The sequence below is a fragment of the Cydia splendana genome, chromosome 9, assembly GCF_910591565.1.
Source record: "Cydia splendana chromosome 9, ilCydSple1.2, whole genome shotgun sequence".
Lineage (NCBI taxonomy): Eukaryota > Metazoa > Arthropoda > Insecta > Lepidoptera > Tortricidae > Cydia > Cydia splendana.
This window is the reverse complement of record NC_085968.1, coordinates 9,653,331-9,673,477: the sequence shown is the minus strand read 5'-3', so window position 1 is coordinate 9,673,477 and position 20,147 is coordinate 9,653,331. Positions and strand designations below refer to the sequence as shown.

At 38.5% G+C, this 20,147-nt stretch overlaps 2 protein-coding genes across 2 annotated transcripts in view; both read left to right on the top strand.

Moving 5' to 3' along the window:
• The first annotated feature begins 6,164 nt into the window (after positions 1-6,164).
• On the top strand, positions 6,165-12,680 carry LOC134793995 (vitamin K-dependent gamma-carboxylase). Its single transcript, XM_063765701.1, has 8 exons — positions 6,165-6,383; positions 8,517-8,672; positions 8,885-9,050; positions 9,142-9,327; positions 10,026-10,189; positions 10,833-11,335; positions 11,635-12,127; positions 12,295-12,680. The coding sequence occupies exons 1-8, from the start codon at positions 6,221-6,223 to the stop codon at positions 12,678-12,680; spliced, it is 2,217 nt and encodes a 738-aa protein (XP_063621771.1). The 5' UTR covers positions 6,165-6,220.
• Positions 12,681-15,533: 2,853 nt separating this feature from the next.
• LOC134793542 (very long chain fatty acid elongase 6) overlaps positions 15,534-20,147 on the top strand; it is a 44,120-nt gene continuing 39,506 nt past the window's right edge. Inside the window, exon 1 of the mRNA XM_063765150.1 lies at positions 15,534-16,062. Coding sequence (XP_063621220.1) covers positions 15,869-16,062 — 194 coding nt within the window. The 5' untranslated portion in view covers positions 15,534-15,868. The remainder of the gene's footprint in view (positions 16,063-20,147) is intronic.

The following is a 20,147-nucleotide window of genomic DNA, read 5'->3' as shown; positions in this document are numbered from 1 at the left end:
CGAGCGTAGCGAGTGAATCTAATTTAGAATCTTGAGCGTAGTAAGGGATTCAAAAGCGCACGAGATGTAAATAACTTTGATCTCGTGTAGTACACAAATTTTTTCACCCTAAGCAGTGAGAACATACCTAGAGGGACAGAGATAATAGAACCCAAGTATATCGAACTTGTATTAGACCCCGCATGTTGAAATGACATTAAAGGTCACTTGAATGTCATTTTGTCTCACTCAGTGAGCAAAATCGCATTTTGCTCACTGTGTGAGACACACTCAGTGAGCAAAATCGCATTTTGCTCACTGAGTGAGACAAAATGACTCAGTGAGCAAAATCGCATTTTGCTCACTGTTTTTAAGAAGCAAAGTACCCTTGTTCGAGCTGCTGAGGTGAAAAATACATTATCTCATTTATCGCGACAGATAATTTAATAGGCAACATTAGTTGCACGTTGCGCTTGCGTGACATTGCTTACAACACCAAGAGATAACGAAGACAAGTGCAGAGTAAAAAAGTGACATGTTGACACTTTAATACATATATGTGATGGCCTGATGGCATCCGATTATTAAGGTGATGCATAAGCGGTCAGACGCAAGGACACTATTGATTTGCCATGCCAGGCCTGCAGGATTTTGCGATTGTTTCCAAACAATGGGGTTGGCCGGGGAAGTATTTTACAGATGGCGCTAGCATAGCTTGCCCTGTCAATCCCTAGAATTGTGTCAAATTATTGTTTTTTTTTTATTTTATGGGCTAGCCCTTTAAGCCAAATCTCATAGAACAAAATTAGAGAAATGGGCAAGCTATGATGGCGCCATCTATGCAAACCTTTGACAGTTGCCACAACCAGCAACGTACCCCATTCCCATTACACAAACCATCCAATGTTTATAGTATCCGCAGAATTAAGTGGCGAGCACGGTCATAAATCATCGGAATCATGCTATCTCTTTCGCACCTGCACGGCCTTATGGAGCGGGCCGTGCAACAATAGTGCAGGTAGCGGTAACAACAATAGTGACGTTTATGACCCTGCTCGCCACTTAATTCTGCGGATACTACATATAACGCAGTGGTTCTCAATCGTTGGTCCTACCTAAAATGGTCCGCGAATGAACATAACAGCCCTTTGTAGATTTTATTCTACATAGGTAACGTATTTTCCTAACAATTGGTGGTCGTTGGTATTTTTTTTCTCGAGTGGTCCCTTGATCACTAAAACGATATGAGCCACTATTAGTTTAACGGCAAATTTCAAGTCTTGGTAGAGTTGGTAGTTAAGTATACCTATGGGGTCTTCCATTAATTACGTCACACGTATTTCAAATTTTTTTTACCCCTCCCCCCCTCCTTGTCACACTTGGTCACATTTGGCAAACCCCTCTCCCCCTGGTGTGACGTCACATTTTTTCAACGAAATCGGCAAATTGAATTAAGGTTACTGATGAAGTTAAAGTGACGTCACAAAGTTTGACTCCCCCTTGTCACAACATGTCACAACATTTTCTTGCCCCCCCCCTAAACGTGTGATGTAATTAATGGATGACCCCTATTGGGAAAATCACATACATATATCTTTGATGGCGGCGGTCAAAGGGATCTTGTTGAAATTATGAACGTTTCTAAATTGTATAGTTACATTATTGACAATAATTAAATGTCTGTTCTTAGTGGAATCATATATATCGTATTGTAATATTAAAGAATTAAATATTTCAGCACATACATCTGCTTTTCTTTCCTATACCGTAAAATGGTCCTACTTTAACTTTATGCCCCCCGCTAGTAACTATGCTACAATTCATTAAAATGATTTAACGTCTAATATATTCAAATATAATATTTCTATATGTTATTAATAATAGAAAACAAAGATTAATTAGCGTTAATTACGTTAATATTAACCTTAATTTACCATTTCAGTTGAAATTATCTATACCAATTCCGTTAACACCACTCTGCTGCACCAAAAATGCTGGAAAATGTACGATCACTGGTTATTATTTATATACTCCAATATACTCAGACTCAGATAAACGAAATTTGATATATAAAATACATATTTTGAATCGCTACGCTAGTCATAAAAATAATCTCTCCGTTTTGGCGGAACTTATTAATTTTGAGCACAATGAGGTAACTTTGCAAGAGCAAAAATACCCCAAAAAAAGGATATCTTTTGCTTCTTATTAATTGCTTCAGATTAAGATGTTCTGCTACTTCTGCTTAATATCAATTCGTATGAATATTTAATAATGAATCATCAAAGAGCAAATGCTTAGTTTGTTGATGAAAATACTAAAATCGCTATATTTGTACAGTTCCCTCAATTCCTCATGGATACCACTAGTGGCTCTGTGAGCTGTAGACCTCGCGAGCAGAGCTTTAAATAACATGGTACTAAGAGCTTTAAATATAGTAAATTAAAAAAAAAAACAATACGAAATGTATGTGTAAAAACATACAAAAAGTTATAATAATATCCCAGCATACAATTACTGGGGATCGAACCCAGACCCTCTGTGCAAACAGAAAAAGCGAACGTTTACAAACTGAGCCAAATAGTTCTTAGATGGGTTGACGAAATTTAGCTACTCCTTCTCAAATTAAAATTAGTTAAAATTAAATATCTCCATACCTTCGAAACCAGCGAAATAAATTTTCTGAATTTTTGGCCATTTAATCTATAAACATATCTCAAAAAGAAAACACTCGTATGGTACCGATACCACTATTTGTTTAGGCGCGAGCTATCACAACTCCGCCATTTAAAAAAAAAACAAAAAACCGGACGGACAAAAAAATTTTATTTAGACATAGAATCCAGTCACAAAATTTCACGAGATTCGGTTAAGAATTACGACCTGTAGAGGAGAACATCCGGACATACAAAAGCAAAATGCTCCAGTCGAAACGTAGACCTTCGCTACGCTCCGGTCAATAATAATCATAATTGGATTTGTCAAAATTATAAATCAACAAAAAAATATTTTCAAATCGGCTCACACATGACGAAGCACAGACTTGCTGAGGTAACAAACATACAAAATAAACTGGCCAGCTGCGAATAGCACTGATGTTCCAAGGGTTCCGTACGTCACCACACAATTGCACTATGTTTTTGAAGTGAAAACTTCTTTAGCGGCGCTGAGCACTTTTTGAGGTGGGGAAAAAATTATAAACTCGAGACAGCGTAAGGCGTCTCTCCTCTCTTTCTACCGCACGGCGAAAATGTATGCCTGAGCCTGCTGTTTCATGTAGGCGGCGCAGGGCGCTTGCGTGACGTTATGTTATGTGTGACGGACAATGTTATTCACCAAAGAACTTTAGTCATAACGTATCATAATCAGTACGGCTACCACCAGTTTTGACATTGACATAACGCTCACGTTTACGTAACTTACTTTCTATGCATCTCGCTCGTACTCGCATATGCGAGCAATAGTGGAAGCGAGATGTACAGAAAGTAAATTACGTAGACGTGAGCGTTATGTCAATGTTAAAACTGATGGTAGAGGCTCTTGTCAATTATTTAAAACTGGACTTTTATATTAAGCAACTAGATTTTGCCCTGTGCGCGGGGCCCGAGGGCCCCGCGGTGCGCGTGTTGTTGTTTGTGCTGTTGTTGGTATTGTTGTTTATGTGTTGTTGTTGTTGGTGCTGTTGTTTGTGCTGTTGTTGGTGCCGTAGTTTTGTTTTCCAAAGGGAAAGAGAAATGAATTTCTACTTTTGTTAGGACGGAAAGATCCGCGTGCGAGCACTTCATTCCCGCAGCTCGGCCTTCGGCCTCGCGTGCATGGGAAATCTAAAGGGACGCTCCGGGCCTTCGGCCCTACGCGGAGCTCGGCCTTCGGCCTTCGCTGGGTTCCGAAGCTCAGCATCGGGCCTTCGGCCCGCCGCTTCGCTTATTAAAACACTTGGAGGGTTGGTTTTGCTTTGGGGGGTAAGCGGGAAGTTGGAGCTTAAACACGACCCAATAGTAAAAGTGTCTTGACAACCTCACGTCGGGCCTACGGCCTTCGGCCTTCGGCCCGCCGTTTCGCTTGTCTAAGACACTTTTCCTATTGGGTCGTGTTTAAGCTCCAACTTCCCCCTCTCGTGTGACGCTTCGGGCCTTCGGCCCTACGCGGAGCTCGGCCTTCGGCCTTCGCGAGCCTCGACGCTTCGCCGTCGGGCCTTCGGCCCGCCGGCTTCGCTTATCAAGACAGTTGACTTTGTAGAACGCTTGGAAGCACTGCATTCACGCAGCTCGGCCTTCGGCCTCGCGTTTTGGGAGTCGGGCTGGAGGCTCCGGGCCTTCGGCCCTCCGCCGGGGTCGGCCTTCGGCCTCCCGGCCTGGAGCTCGCCCTTCGGGCTCGCTTAACACACTTTTTGTATAGGATTTTGCTTTGTTGGTCATTCCCGCAGCTCGGCCTTCGGCCTCGCCCAAAATTACTGGGGGTGGGGCACGCTTGGACATTCGGGGTGAAGTTCCGGGCCTGACGGCCCTCCGCGGGGTCGGCCTTCGGCCTCCCGGCCTGAAGCTCGCCCTTCGGGCTCGCTTAACCTACTTGGAAATTTGAATTTTGCCCGTGTCCGCCGCCATTTTGGATTTTTCCAAAATTTTTTTTTCACATGGTAATCTTGGGCCCCCTAGCTCGCCGCATGCCAAATCTCAGCACGCTCGGACCAACTTGAAAAAAAAAAAAAAAAAAAGTCGGCCATTTTGAAAATTTTTAAATGCAGTTTGTTTTGTCTCGGGGCCCTCTATGACATTTGGTCGAGGACCCCCCACCCATCTCGCACCGTTTAAAAGTTGCCATACAAAATTACAATGACCATTATTTCCGCCATCTTGGATTTTTTCCAAAATTTTTTTTTTTCATAGGAATCTAGAGGCCTCTATCTCTCGCCATGCAAAATCTCAGCGCGCTCGGACCAACTTGAAAAAATTAAAAAAAAAAAGTCGGCCCGTTTGAAATTTTTTAAATGCAGTTTGTTTTGTCTCGGGGCCCTCTATGACATTCGGTCGAGCACCCCCCACCTATCTCGCACCGTTTAAAAGTTGCCATACAAAATAAAAGTGGCCATTTTTTCCGCCATCTTGGATTTTTTCGAAATTTTTTTTCCCCATACGAATCTAGAGGACCCCGAGATTCCGTGACCAAAATTTCAGCGCGCTAGGACAAACTTGAAAAAATTAAAAAAAAAAAGTCGGCCATTTTGAAAAAGAAATGGCGGCTTCAAAAACTGCCAGGGTCCCTCTATGACATTTGGTCGAGCACCCCCCACCTAGGTTTCACCGTTACGCCGGGCCGTTGAACATTTTTCTGACCGGAAGCGGTAGACCAAAAGTCGGAATTTTCTGGAGGTCGTGAGACCACCCTCTATACGACCGTACCATAGTCAAATACCCCACGAACCTCCTTCTGGGAGAACAATCGTGTCAATTAATCAGTCGTGTTGCAGCTTTAAATAAGATTAAAATTAAAATTAAAATAAAGCTCAATGTTCTTATCTTGTACGGGCTGAAATACGAGGATCTCACAGTTACATTCTAATTTTATATCACTCCAATATAATTCAATAAAGCTACATCTTGATGAAATCGCTAATAAAAGTGAACTCTAGTACTGGTGAATAAAACTCAAAATATCATGACCAAATATATTTAGATGCGAGGTCTGCAAGGTAACTTTACAATTTCTATTCGAATTTTAAACAATTAACGCTACAAATTTAAGCTCACTGGCCAACAATTTCGGAACTAAAGTTTTTCAATAGAAAGGAGGATGGGTCAATTATACATAGTGCTCCAGACATTTTGGACTAGTCATTGAGTTTTCACTTCTGTCGGCACTCCCGGAGTGCAACCCGTTGTTTTTTTTTGTCTTAAGTTCGACTCACGCTTGACTGTAGATTTCTAACAGGGTGTTCTGTCGTTTCGGAGTCGGAGATTAACTTGACGCAAATATTGCAATGCATATTAATATTATGTAAATTCCTACGTAAGTACCTACCTCAAATATTTCTGTATCAGCAAAGGAGACAAGTGTCACCCCTAAGAGTGTAATCAACTGGAAATGACACAATGAACTGAGCATCCCCTTTCCATAATTAAATAGACACATGAGTTCCACTGAGATAAATAAGATCTAATATAATTTACCTGGATCGTCACCGCGTGGAAATTCGTTAGTCTTATCCCAGATATTAAGCGAAACGCCCAGAAATTGTCCTAAAATGAAATTCAAGGAAAAGTTGAATATGTTGTTCAGGGGGTTTGATTCGAAATTTAAAGAACAGTTTGGCTTTGAGATTAAAGAAACGACGTTTACCAAAGTCGTTAATTATTTCCATGCCCCGAAGGATGCGTCCAGTTTAGCTGTCACGAGAATTTTATTTGGTAAGTTATTAGTGTTAAGCTCAAGTTTTAATTATTTAAGCATTAAATTATACTGTTATACCATACTTTAATGATAGGGTCATTGCGTCATTTCACCGTCCAGTGCCTGTTTCCGTCCACTTTGCGTAGTTGCTACAAAGAATTGCGTATCATTTGAATATACAGTTATATATTCAAATTATACGCATTTCTTGAATATATAGGCATATGTATACGCAATTCTGTGGACTATGGGACTCTCTAGAAAATCCTCCGATATCAAAAATCGCATGCGATATCGGTGAAGCGTGTAGAGGCTCTTACTTGTTATATACTTCCGAAAGGCCAGTCCAGACGGGATGATCTAATCGACCGATTTGATCAGAAAAGAAATTGGCGTCAATCTTCAATTTAATAACTAATTTTAGATTTAAGGTGATATTTGAGTGCTCTAAATTAAAAAAAATGCCCCCAAACGCGAACACTAGCGTCACTAAAATGTCACAAATTGGTATTTTTGCGTCCGCACCTCCATTTTATCGGTATTAATTGGCGAGCCAAATTGGCGTTTGCGTCCACACCACTTGATTTGATCGGACAATTTAATAAGATTGGCGAAAAATTGTTCCCGTCTGGACTGGCCTTTGTCCAATATGCCTTTGCGACACTGACTTAATATTAGAAATAGACACACAGAGCGGAACAAAAACGTCAACAAAATGTGGGTCAGAATGACATTAGCGGAAAATTTGCATTGATGATAAAAACGCTTACGTAAATTTTGAGTCAAGATAAATATTCTGTACGGAAAAGAACTTACTGTCGTAAGCATTAAGTGTCAAATTTGTAAACATTAGTACCAACACTGTTAAAACTTTTAAGTCCGATGGCACTAAACGTAACGTCACCATTGTATTTACGTCAAACAACGTCAAACGAGAATAATGAACGAATAGAGTCCCTTTGGTACATTTTAATAGGTATTACTGTACAGAAAAATCAAAGTAATAAATGAAACAAATTTAATTTGATCGGGAGTTCAAATAAAATTAATTCATGGTAACAACCCTTGTAAGTTATCATAAAACAAATTTATTTTTAATAAGTAAGCATTCGTCTTTAAATACTATTTTCCTTTAAATAAATTCAACTTATTAAATAACTGTGTATTTTAGATCTACATAATAATCTTCGCGCTTTAGTTCTTTGCAATATAGTGCACGGGGACATTTAGGTCGCTACTGGTACTGATTGGTTATGGTCTTTATCAAAAAATCCTGTGGTTGTCACTGTGTTCAGACAGGTTTAGCATTTACAGTTAGTCGATGACCTTATTGGTCGTGTATATGTCGGAAACAAGGAAATGGGCCGAACGCACAAGTGCCGTTTTGCCTTTGTTTAAAACTGCGTCACCCCTATCTCTTGCTATAATAGCAGTCCACTCTGCACGTCGCATAGGTTTTCTTGGAAATCTTGAATTTAAACATAATATTATATGTTACGAATTCCATATAAAAATAAAAAAGTATTAACCTCACATCGACTCATTAGATTTTTGTTCCTACACATCCCTTCTTTGGTACCTACTAACAAAATAATTTATTCAAAACCATGAAATTACCACCAGATTACATAAATTATGTAATGCTATCCAAAGCACTAACCGAAAGAAATACATTCCATGCTTTTTCCTTGTTTTATCATTGTTATTTTTGCATATTTTTACGACATTGTTGACAACTTCACATTTGAGCGGTCCATACAAGACTAAACGAAAAAGTAACGCGTGATCTGTTTTAACGTTACTTTTGCGGGGCCATTTTTTGCGGCTGATTGGGTATCCAGTTCTTATTCTATATCAATGCTTTGCGAGAAAAATGGGAAAATTATAAACTAAGGTAGATAAAAGCATTCAATTCAAGCTGTTACAACTTAAAAGTGCAATTTAGAAAATGTATAAGTATTATAATATCGAAACCTAAGTATAAGTCAGTAGTAATAATAACCAAAACTGTGAAATTGTGAACCATCAATTTTTGCTACACCCTTTCTAGGGTCCAATGTATATAACATCTGTACTATGGTATGCAAATAAAGATCTCTCTCTCTCTCTCTCTCTCTCATAACAGATCTAAATATTTATTTCTTTCCTAGGTTTGGCAATGCTATTCGACATACCGGATGAGCGCGGCGGTGCCCACTTGAACAAAAGATGGGGGGACTCCAAAATGTGCCACTTTCCACTTTTCGACTTTGTCCCGGGTGTTCCGATGCCCTACATGTCTTTTGTCTACACAGCATTGTGGATAGGTAAATTATCGGCTATTACGGTATTAATTAACCCTGAGTTAGTTTTCATTTAGTATAGGAATTGAAATATAGATGGCCCTCTAGTAGAATTAATGTTGATTATCAATTTACACGCTAGATGGCGCTTTGCGAATGGGAACAGATTTGTACGGTTTGACGCAGGTTTACATAGTTCGGTATAATAGTTATGCGTAATTCAATTTTTCTTTAAGGTGCACTAGGTATAACGCTGGGATGGAAATACCACTCCTTAGCGCGGCTATTTACTATTTCCTATTGGTACATATTCTTCATTGAGAAAAGTTACTGGAACAATCATAGTTACTTGTTTGGTTTGGTGGGTTTTCTTCTTACTTTTACCGATGCCAACTGCTATTGGTGAGTATGACGTATATTATAAATATAACTACTATTTCCAGTTATTTTAAACAATACATATTTATACCTATTGAAATTATAATTGTTCCAGGTCTTTAGATGCTATAATAGAACCTGAAAAAGCCAGCGATACAGTTCCGTATTGGCAATACTTCATTTTGAAGTTCCAATTTTTCATTCTTTATTTCATGGCCGGAGTGAAAAAGGGCACCGCAGAATGGCTAACTGGATACTCTGTGCCAAATCTTAGCGCTCATTGGGTGTTTACTCCTTTTACGTATGTATCATCAGCATCACATTAAGCGAAAGAAAATAGTAAAAGTTCTGAATGTGATAAGGGAGTCATGCATCCAGCCATTATTACCTTTAGGTACTGTCTGAGACCACATGATTAGGTACAGGGTGGGCCAGAAACACGCTGACAAATTTTTTTTAGAAATAATTTTCTTACATACACGTCTTTTACAAAATGTCATCAAAAAATAAACTGCAATCATATAGGTAACTGAAACAAAACATATTATCTTCAACATATTCTATGTTATTAAAATTATCAACAATATGCAAATAAAAAAAATGTCAACGTCTTAGGCCCACTTGCACCATCCCAATAACCCGGGGTTAATCGGTTAAACCGTCAACCCAGTGTCAAATTGTACTGGTAACCATGGTAACTCCAGGTTTAAACGGTTAACCCCAAGTTAGCGGAATGGTGCAAGTGGGCCTTATTGGGCTAACTTTAAAATTATTTCCACTTCTATTCTTGTGGGTATAACGTGTTTTTGTCATTGAATTTTTTTTTCATGTTTGATTATAGCCGGTCACACAACTTTGTCAGTAGAAAAAGGCGCGGAATTAAATTTTCTATGGGCCGTAACCCTTCGCGCCTTTTTTTTTTTGTTTTGCCGCTTTTTTATACTGACGGAAATGGCTTTGGCAGACTAAAAGATTAATATGCACAACTACTTTATCCAGGTTGTTTTTAACAATCGAGCAGACCGACTACCTCATAGTGCACTGGTTCATTTTTGTGTTCGATCTGACTGTGGCCTTCTGGATGATGTGGTCTCGCACTCGGCATGTGGCTATGGTGTTCTGCGCCTTATTCCATCTTATGAATTCCAGGTTGTTTACTATAGGTAAGCTTATTAATTTAACTAAATTTGACAATGAAAAGGTAACGATTTTGCATAAAAAAAAACATTCAAAAATAGCTATTGCTCCCACTGTTGTAGACATAGTTGAGTAGGTGAGGTACTTAGAGTTAGACCAAGAAAAGTCTGCAGCAATTTTGATAGTGCAGTGCAAGTGTTATTTATACGTCATTATTTCATAGAAGTTTGACGTTTAAAATAACACTTGCACTTCGTGGGCTATCAAAATCACTGCAGACATTTCTTGGTCTAACTTTTTTTTCTAGATAGGTACTTAATGAGTTAATGTAGCGAATTAAAAAAAAACGACCAACGCCGAGACGGATACACTTTACAGTGTATGGATTTGGACCATTCGGGCCAAGCTAACTGTGCATGTTATTTGCAATGACAAAGTGTGCCAATGTTATCATGAGTGTAAAATTTGTATGAAAATATGACGTTTACGACACTCCCTCACTTTGATCTATTCAAGTCGGTTTTATGACACTCCCTCACTTTGATCTATTCAAGTCGGTGCAAAGTAAGCTTAGACGGGACTCTAATTTCATTCAAATGTACTCGTAGGTAAATGTTTACAATGCGTCAGTGCATTAAATATAACAGGCAAACATATGTTTTTTTTTAGGTATGTTTCCATGGGTGTGTTTGGCTACAATGCCACTGTTTTATCCATTCAATTGGCCAAAATTAATTATTAATTTTGTTAAACTGCGCTGCATGACTTCAGTGGCTAAAATTATTAAAATACATAAGACAATTCCTAGAAGTTCCCCGGAGCTACATGAAAATAATACAGATAATAATGTTAACGATAATGATGATAATAACATTTTTGAAAAAGACAGCGCATTGTTATATGAAAATAAAGAACAAAATGAAGAACTTTGCGAGACTAGTGAGTCAGAAGATTTGAAATTTCACGAAATAGATGAAGTGGAATGCTTTGAAATACAAAAGCATAAAATTACCTTCGATAAAAATGTGACATCATTACAACATACTCGTAAAAAAGAAAATGATACAGACAATGAAACAGTAATTACCCGGAGTAAAGAAATTACGACTATTTTGATTTTCATATACATGACAATGCAAGGTTTCCTGCCGTTTTCCCACTTCATCACCAAGGTACAAAGATAGACTTTAATAATTAAATGTAGCACTTATAGTAGTTATTGATTTAATACTCTCGCAATTATAGTGTACTAGTTACATTATAGGAAGGTATAATACATTTATTATCTAGGTCAGAAAGAAGTAAAGTAATAAAGAGTACAAGAACCCCACCTCATTATTGTTATATGTGCTACTATTAATTATGTTCCCATTTCACTTTGTGCGTAACTGCGTAAGTCATGTGGTTGCTATTTAGGTATTAACTATAATAGGTATTAATAAATACAATTATTCAACATTATTATTTTCAGGGCTACAATAATTGGACAGACGGTCTCTACGGATATTCCTGGGATATGATGGTTCACACATGGGACGTCCAATCAGTGACTGTGAAAGTAGTTGATAACGATAAAAATAACCATTTCTTTATCGACCCTAACGTATTTATCCCAAATGACCGCTGGAATAAACATGGAGACATGGTACATCAATACGCCATATGTTTGAATAACACCTTGATTAAAGAATCCGAAAAATCCCAGAAGGAAAATGGAATGCTTTCTAGAAATATTTCAATTTTTATTGACGTATGGTGTTCGATGAATGGTAGATTTGTCCAACGAATGTTTGATCCCCATGTAGATTTATTGCAAGTTTCTTGGAGCACCTTTGAGAAGATTCCCTTCTTAATGCCCCTTTTGGACGATGCAACAAAGTGGAGACCCATTTTGAGTCAAATAAGGCGTGACGTACACTCATGGGATCCCTTTAGTAACGTAGTATTTTTCGCAGATTTTCCAGGTTGGTACCTTTACCTCATTTCAGTGGAGAGTGCCCAAATAATAAAGATTGTCAATAATGCCGAAATAGTAAAGATATTCAATCCACCTCCGGCGCCTTCAGTTATCGGGTCAGTTATAGATTATAAATATGTCTATAAGTACTTTAGTACATGTTTCTTTTTACAGATTATGTTTTGGACAAATATATTCCACCAGAATTAAGTAACGTGACCCTAACAATCTTAGAAGGAGAAGTAGCCGTGGAACCAGAGATGACAAATCTTTTTAGCCAGTCTTTCCAGTTAAAAACAGGACAACTCTCACAATTGGATTCTGGGATGTTTCATCGAATTCTGAATATTGGCAAAAAACCAGCATTTTACATGTTCACTTTTTATAACAAGACGGAGGCATTAATACACGTTCATAATGAAAATAACAGGGAACCAAAATCTAAATTACCAATTATAAGTGAATTGAAAATTAGATTGAGTAACATGCTAGTTTTTGGTGATATATTGTTTAAAGGATATTATCAATTGTTTTTTCGGTTGTCGATGTTTTTAGTTTGAACTTAATAATAACCGTGAATTCTCTTGTCAGAATGCTTGTCAGTAATTATATGTATCTGTTAATATTGTTACATCTCTAACTAAATGTTTTATTTTATACATAATTATAATATTAAACTATAGGTAAGTACATAATTTATTATTTTATTTAAGTAAGTACTTATAATTTCATTAAGTTTCATAAATATTCATATTTCTATTGTTTATTGCTTTCTTTTGTTTATAATAGGTACCCATTTAATTTAATATTATATTTTAGTTCAAAAACAAATATGTTTAAGAAATTGTTAAAATTATCAGTAAGTATGGAATTCTTTTAAATCAATATTTAACTAAATATTCTTTGTTAAAGGGACTTCATTCTTTTTATATAACAATGTGTAGGTATTTTTGTCGTGATTTGGTACTACATATTTGGTAGATTATTAAAGGGTAGGCTGGGTACGGTTGTAACAATTTCACTTTGATCGCTCATATTATTACAACTTAGTTCTAAAAAAAAGGAAACATTAAAAACTGAAAAAATATTCTTTTGGGTTAACGTTTAATAGAATTAATAATTAATAACCTATTTGCCATAGTTTTTTGTTAGCGAGTCATTTTTCAAATTGTGCCCCATTGATACAACCATCCCCAAGACGTACCTCACGTACCCATCCAAATGAAACCCAAAACAAGTAATTTCCTTTAAGGGCCCACTGATTAACAGTCCGCCGGACGGTGTCGGCCTGTAAGTTAGAACAAAAATTTGACAGTTCCGAACGACAGGCCGATACCGTCCGGCGGACTGTTAATCAGTGGGCCCCTTAAATATCATTACCGAATAAATCACATACAACAATTAAATAGGTACCGTAGGTTTATTTTCATTTAGTTAAAAGTAGGTGTGACTATTATTTTAAGCAGCAGCCTCGTAAGTCGTCGCCTGCTTGTACAAGTAGGTACAATTTAAATCTATGTATTTAGTTTTAAGCTGTAGATATAAAAATGTTCCTAATTCATATACGCACAAAATGATTTCGTAAATATTCGAGCTGTTTCAACCGTACCCTGTTACAACCGTACCCAGTCTACCCTATCTCTTGAGACCTGGCGGCTTAGCACGGTCGCGTTTTTATCCCTTGTCACCATGCCTGTCACGTTCTAACAAGTACGTAAGTGCGAAAGAGACGCGCATAGTGATAGACGATAAAAATGGAACCGTGCTGCGCTCACTGGCTGGCTGTGCTGTGGGCTGTTTGTAGCGGTTTGGTTTTTGGAAAAGAAATAAAAAAGTATTTTTTCCTGGCTTTGGGTTCCCTTACAATTACAATTTACATATGTAGGTACATATATTACCTTCCATGGGTACTAGAAGATCTAAAACGATTTTAATCAGAAATCAAAAATCGTTTATTACGAACCATAGTACATAGAGGTGTTACAATCTACAAAGCAGGGGAGCCTAAATAGCAAAGAATATCTAAATAGCCTACTAAATATTTTGCTCAGAAAGTAGTGATGTATTACTGTATTACCACGAAAAATGCATTACTACACGGAACTGCGCCATCTAGCGTGCGGTTTGAAAACTGAATATTTTTTTTTAAAGCCCCAGTACACAATGGGCCATCGCCGGCCACTCCAAGGGATGCATTTATGCGTTAGAGGGAGCAAGTGATATTGCTATCTCATTCTACCGCATGGCTGCGTCCCTTGGAGTGGCCGGCGATGGCCCATTGTGTACTGGGGCCTTTACAGGGCTATCAGTGTTAAGGCGTATCCAGACTAGTCAATTTTTCGCCAATCTGATTTAATTGGCCGATCGAATCAGGACGTGCGGACGCAAATGGCAATTTGGCTCGCCGAATTCAACCGCCGATAATGACTGATATTACCGATAAAATGAGGTGTGGGGCATTTTTTCAATTTATAGGGCTCTAATATCACCATAAATCTAAAATTGGTGATTAAATTGGAGATTGACGCCAATTTCATTCCTGATCAAATCGGTCGATTTGATCATCCCGTCTGGATACCGCTTTATGTCATACGGATTATGATCGCCGACCCGAGAATATGATCTTATGGCTCCTCTACACGAATGGCCAACGCCGGTCAATCCAAGGGACGCATTTATGCATTAGAGGGAGCAAGTGATATTGCTATCTCAGTCTACCGCATGGCTGCGTCCCTTGGATTGGCCGGCGTTGGCCATTCGTGTAGAGGAGCCATTATTATAGTTATTATGTATAAGTTGAATGTGCAAGTGTAATTTTAAACGTCAAACTTTCTAAAAAATGATGACGTTTAAATAACACTTACGCAGTCTTCAGTCAATAACACTTAACACGGACAGTCTGTGCTATGCAATCTAAAGTTGGTCAAGCAGATCTTGTCAGTAGAAAAAGGCGGCAAATTTGAAAAATGTAGGCGCAAAGGGATATCGTATCATAGAAAATTTGAATTTCGCGCCTTTTTCTACTGACAAGATTTGCTTGACCATCTATACATGTGCTATTAAAATCGCTGCAGAGTTATCTTGGACTGACAGTCTTGACATAAATTGACTTCACATCATTGCTCCCTCAAAACAAGATGCTATCCTCTACACATGGAGTATAGAGTAAGAGTACTTTTACCTTCCATAATCCTTTACTTATCTCTTTTACACTAATTAAGGCATGGTTAGAGTGACAGAGAAAGATGACCGCAAATTGCGAAGTTCGGTGTACGCCAAGTACGGTTGGTTGCCAAGCGTGTTGCAACGCCGGTGTAGACAAAACATTAAGAAATCCATAGAGCAAACGTCGAGTGACAGTTCCTACTCTATATTGACTTTGTCAATACTCAAATTCTGTGGCAGTGGCAGCCCGCGGTGGTCATGGCAGTAGGCGCGGCGTGAGACGAAACGACGAGTTCATTCATCTTACTACCTTGCCGCGGCACTGACTGCGCGAATAAGTCTTGTTTCGTCCGCGTCTCACCGCGAATAAATAAATAGTCAACATATTGTTAACTGTCGCTCATTGCTGGTGTCAGTGTCATATAGGCAACACGCCTTCACACGAAATATTGACATTAGTCATCTGTGATATAACGATTAATAAATACCATTTAGGTTATATTAATCGGACACCGGCAGGGTGATGATCAGTGTAGCGTGAGGTAGACAACGAGTGCTAAGTGGCTTATCTAAAACTTTCGAGATGGAGTCCGCAACTTGGAAGTACAATTTGGACACTACTCCGAATTACTCATACATTTTCGATTTTGAGAGCGAGTTTATCCATCAGAATTCAAGGAAATGGATGACGGAGAATTGGACTGTTGCGTTTTACTACGTGGGGGTGTACATGGCTATCATTTTCTTCGGGCACCGCTACATGCAGACTCGTCCCAGGTACACTTTCATATTACTCTTTTGATGGGTACATTTCTACAGCACCGAACCACAGTCATACGTAACCTTTTATATTAACGCTTTCCAATTGCAAATTTTTAAATCGTATTTTACAATATCTTAAGTGTGCTTAAGCACAGGTCTTAGGGTTGAAACAAGTTTCATACAAAAAGTTCAATATCAATTAGTGCAATATCAATAAAAATACAAAAATGTGAAATTTAGGAAAAACTTTGGTATGCATGTAAAAAATTTGATAGAACACAAAGTAATGTAAATGACATCAAACATCTTTAGTTCTGAGGTTAGTGTCCCTGGATTTCCCTAAAACCCCATTAAGACATTATAATTAACTGCTAAATACTATATCATGTAATAAAGACACTTTCAGTCACATATTTGCATAAATTGGTTCTACCTTGTCCTTATCAAGTGATAAAATAACATGTATGATATCAAATAATAATGAATTTAGAAAATAATAATAAGATAAATATATCCAGTTTCATAGGCTAAACTAAGGCCACAATTAGGCTATACTAAGGCAGGAAAAAAACGATATTAATAATATTCTCTAAAATTTAGTACCTACTATATTATTGAACACTTTGGCCGCACCAATATATTTGATGGAGACTTCATGAAATATTTAGTCAAACATATTATCCATAGACATCGGAGTTTTCAACACATGGTAAGATTATAGTGAGCTATGGAGTCAATATTAACATTAAAATTAAAGCCATACTCATCGTCATACTCATCCAGTAATTTTAATATAATTTGCCCTGCAATGATTTTGTGTAATTATCTATTATGTGAAAAGCTTGTCTTATAGAAATTGTGGTAAATTGTAATTTTAATAAGTTCATAATTATCTCTTATGAAATGCGGCTTCATGCCTACAGTTAATGGAATATACTCCACTGACAAGAGGATACCTTAGTACAGTTAGTTATTTTGTAACAATATATATGAATATAGTATATTTAACTAAATGATTAGGTTGAAATACAAAAAGAACTATGAAATTCTAATATAATAATAATTGTTTTATTTATAATTTAAATATTTGATTACTTAGAAGTGATGCATAGGATGTTTATAAAAACATTTCAGGGCAAAATTACTGATTGAGTATGAGGATGAGTTTGACTTTAATTTTTGTGTTAATATTGACTCCATGGCTCACTATAATCTTACAGTGTGATTAAAACTGTGATGCCTTATTATCTATTTTATTAAATCATTGTTGCATAAGTCAAATGTCACATAAAACAAGTCATTGTTTATTAATATTAATCAGTTGATGGGCACATAAAATGTTATCATTTTAATTACAGGGTAATAGGCTATCTAACTCATTATGTGTTCAATATGACAGATATTGTATTCTATGAATGATTAAGTTCATAATTTTGAAATAATACAACAGGTGGTTTTATCATAGGTTTATCTTTTCTTGTGTGTGATAATACTGATAATTGATAACATCTATTTACAAGGGATATGATAGATAAATGGAAATTTATTGTTTGCAATAAATTATTGTAATTCTGATAAACTAATAACGGAAGTATTAATCTCTTATCGAATAGTGAAATGCTCAAATACTGTAGCAGAACCGAGAATTCCCAGTTCCTGCAGTACAAACTCAGTACCTTAATTTCTATCGATGCACATAAAATAGGCATATTCAACAGTTCCATCTGAGAAGGATTGCCTTTATGCCCTGGATCCTGAGAGGAATAAATGCTTTTAAACAATGATAATCACTGGCAGTATTAAATTATTAATACTAGCCCATATTGTCCCACTGCTGGGCAAAGGTGTCACTCCCATTCCTCCACGTATCCCTATCCCCTGAATTCTCCCACCAGTCTCTATCAAAGTGAGTATTAAATTAAATACCAAAAAGGCCATGATTCAGCATGCAAAGGGTCTTTAACGCAGCCGCGAACTTGCACTCGTTTTGGTAATGTCAAGATTGTAGTTAGCGTGCGTGTCCCTTAATTATTACAGTTATCACACACCTTCATGTAAGGTTTTAATGACATGACCGGAACAAGACATAATAATATGCTTTGCATACATATACATACGTTATTATTTATTAACTAGAAAACTACACAATCTATTCACTGAAGTTAGTTTCTGAAAAATGTTTTAATCCTCGTTAGTTAGGTATATCGCTTGTTAAGCACATTTCCTATGTCGTCAAATTTAAAGCGCTTTACTGTAAATGCCGCCGCCAATTTTGCCGAGACAATACTGCTGGGAATGGATTGTTTAATTCCCAACTCGGTAACAGCTGCGGGAGAAAAGCGACGTCCTTGGTTTAATCGGCCTTGTAAAGAAGCTACAGTTCGCAAGCAAGCCGCTTACAGGGCTTGGACCAAGGCCGTAGCTAATAAGGATCCGAACGTTTCTGATGTGAAACGCAAATTAAACGCTGCCTCGAGGTCCAGTAAAAAAGCCATTGCCAGGGCTAAATACGATTTCGTCGGCAGAATTGGTGAGAAACTAGCGGGCTATCCCACTGGGAGTCGCGCGTTCTGGGGGCCGATTTTTGAATTTCGACCGCTCGATTTCGTGTATTTCGTTCAATAATATCTCCAGTACCCGGTATTTAAATTCTACTAATAGAATTGAAAACGAGTAGTCAATACCACTCGATTCCCAATTTCTATATATATATTTCAAAAATTAGCATTTCGCTGTTTTCCACCGATTTTCGAGTGACGAAATCGAACGCTCGAAATTCAAAAATCGGCCCCCTGGTCGCTCGCCAAAGCTGCCGAGGGAAATTTTTGTCAGTCGTCTTTAGGTACCACCACTGCGGAAAGGTGATGGTGATCTGGCCCACAGTGCAAAAGTGAACAGTACTCTTTTTGCCTCGAACTCGACCCTGAACGACGACGGTAGCGCCGTGCCGCCCACCATCCCGCGGTGCGTATACTCCATGCCAGAAATCTCATTCACGCAAAGGGATATTCGGCGGGAGTTGCTATCCCTGAACGTCCCTAGGTCGAGCGGGCCAGACGGCATACCAGCTCTTGTGCTTAAGCTGTGTGCTCCTGAGTTGTGTCCCGTGTTAGCGCGTCTTTTCACACTCTCTAGCGACAAACGGCATGTTCCATCTTCGTGGAAGACGGGCCTTGTGCACCCTGTGTCTAAAAAGGGCGATAGATCGGACCCATCGAATTACAGGCCTATCGCTATTACCTCCCTTCTCTCTAAGGTCATGGAGCGTATAATTAACGCAAAGCTCCTGAGATACCTAGAAGAACACGACCTGACAAGCGACCGCCAATATGGTTTTCGCCACGGTCGCTCGACTGGTGATCTTCTAGTGCTGCGCTCGGCAACCTGCGGCCCGCGGGCCGCATGCGGCTCGCGAATCTGTCACTTGCGGCCCGAGAGGCGCCTTGGCTATTTCGTATGTAATAGTGAAAAACGACAATGTCTCATAAAGTCATAAATATTAACAAAGTACGGCCCGCGTCACCTCCGTTAACTACTATGCGGCCCTTGGCTGCTAAAAGGTTGCCGACCGCTGTTCTAGTGTATCTCACACACCGCTGGGCTTCGGCCATTGAGAGTCAAGGTGAGGCATTGGCAGTTAGCCTAGATATAGCGAAGGCGTTCGAACGGTCTGGCTTCGGGGTCTCCTGTCGAAGTTACCATCTTATGGATTGCCGGAGGGACTATGCAAATGCTAGCTTTACTACTAGCTTTTTGTCCGGCAGACGCATACGAGCCGTAGTAGACGGAACCTGCTACGATAGCATGGACATTAATGCTGGCGTTCCGCAAGGTTCTGTGCTATCCCCAACGCTGTTTTTGCTGCACATCAATGACATGTTGTCTATCGATGACATTCATTGCTATGCAGACGACAGTACTGGGGATGCCTATTACACAGGCCGTGCCAATATCCCTCGTTCTGTGGTTCTGGAGAGTCGTGAAAAGCTTGTGTCGGACATTGAGAGCACTCTATCCAGAGTTTCGGTGTGGGGTCGGGACAATTTAGTCCGATTCAACCCCACCAAGACACAAGTTTGCGCGTTCACCGCTAAGAAAAC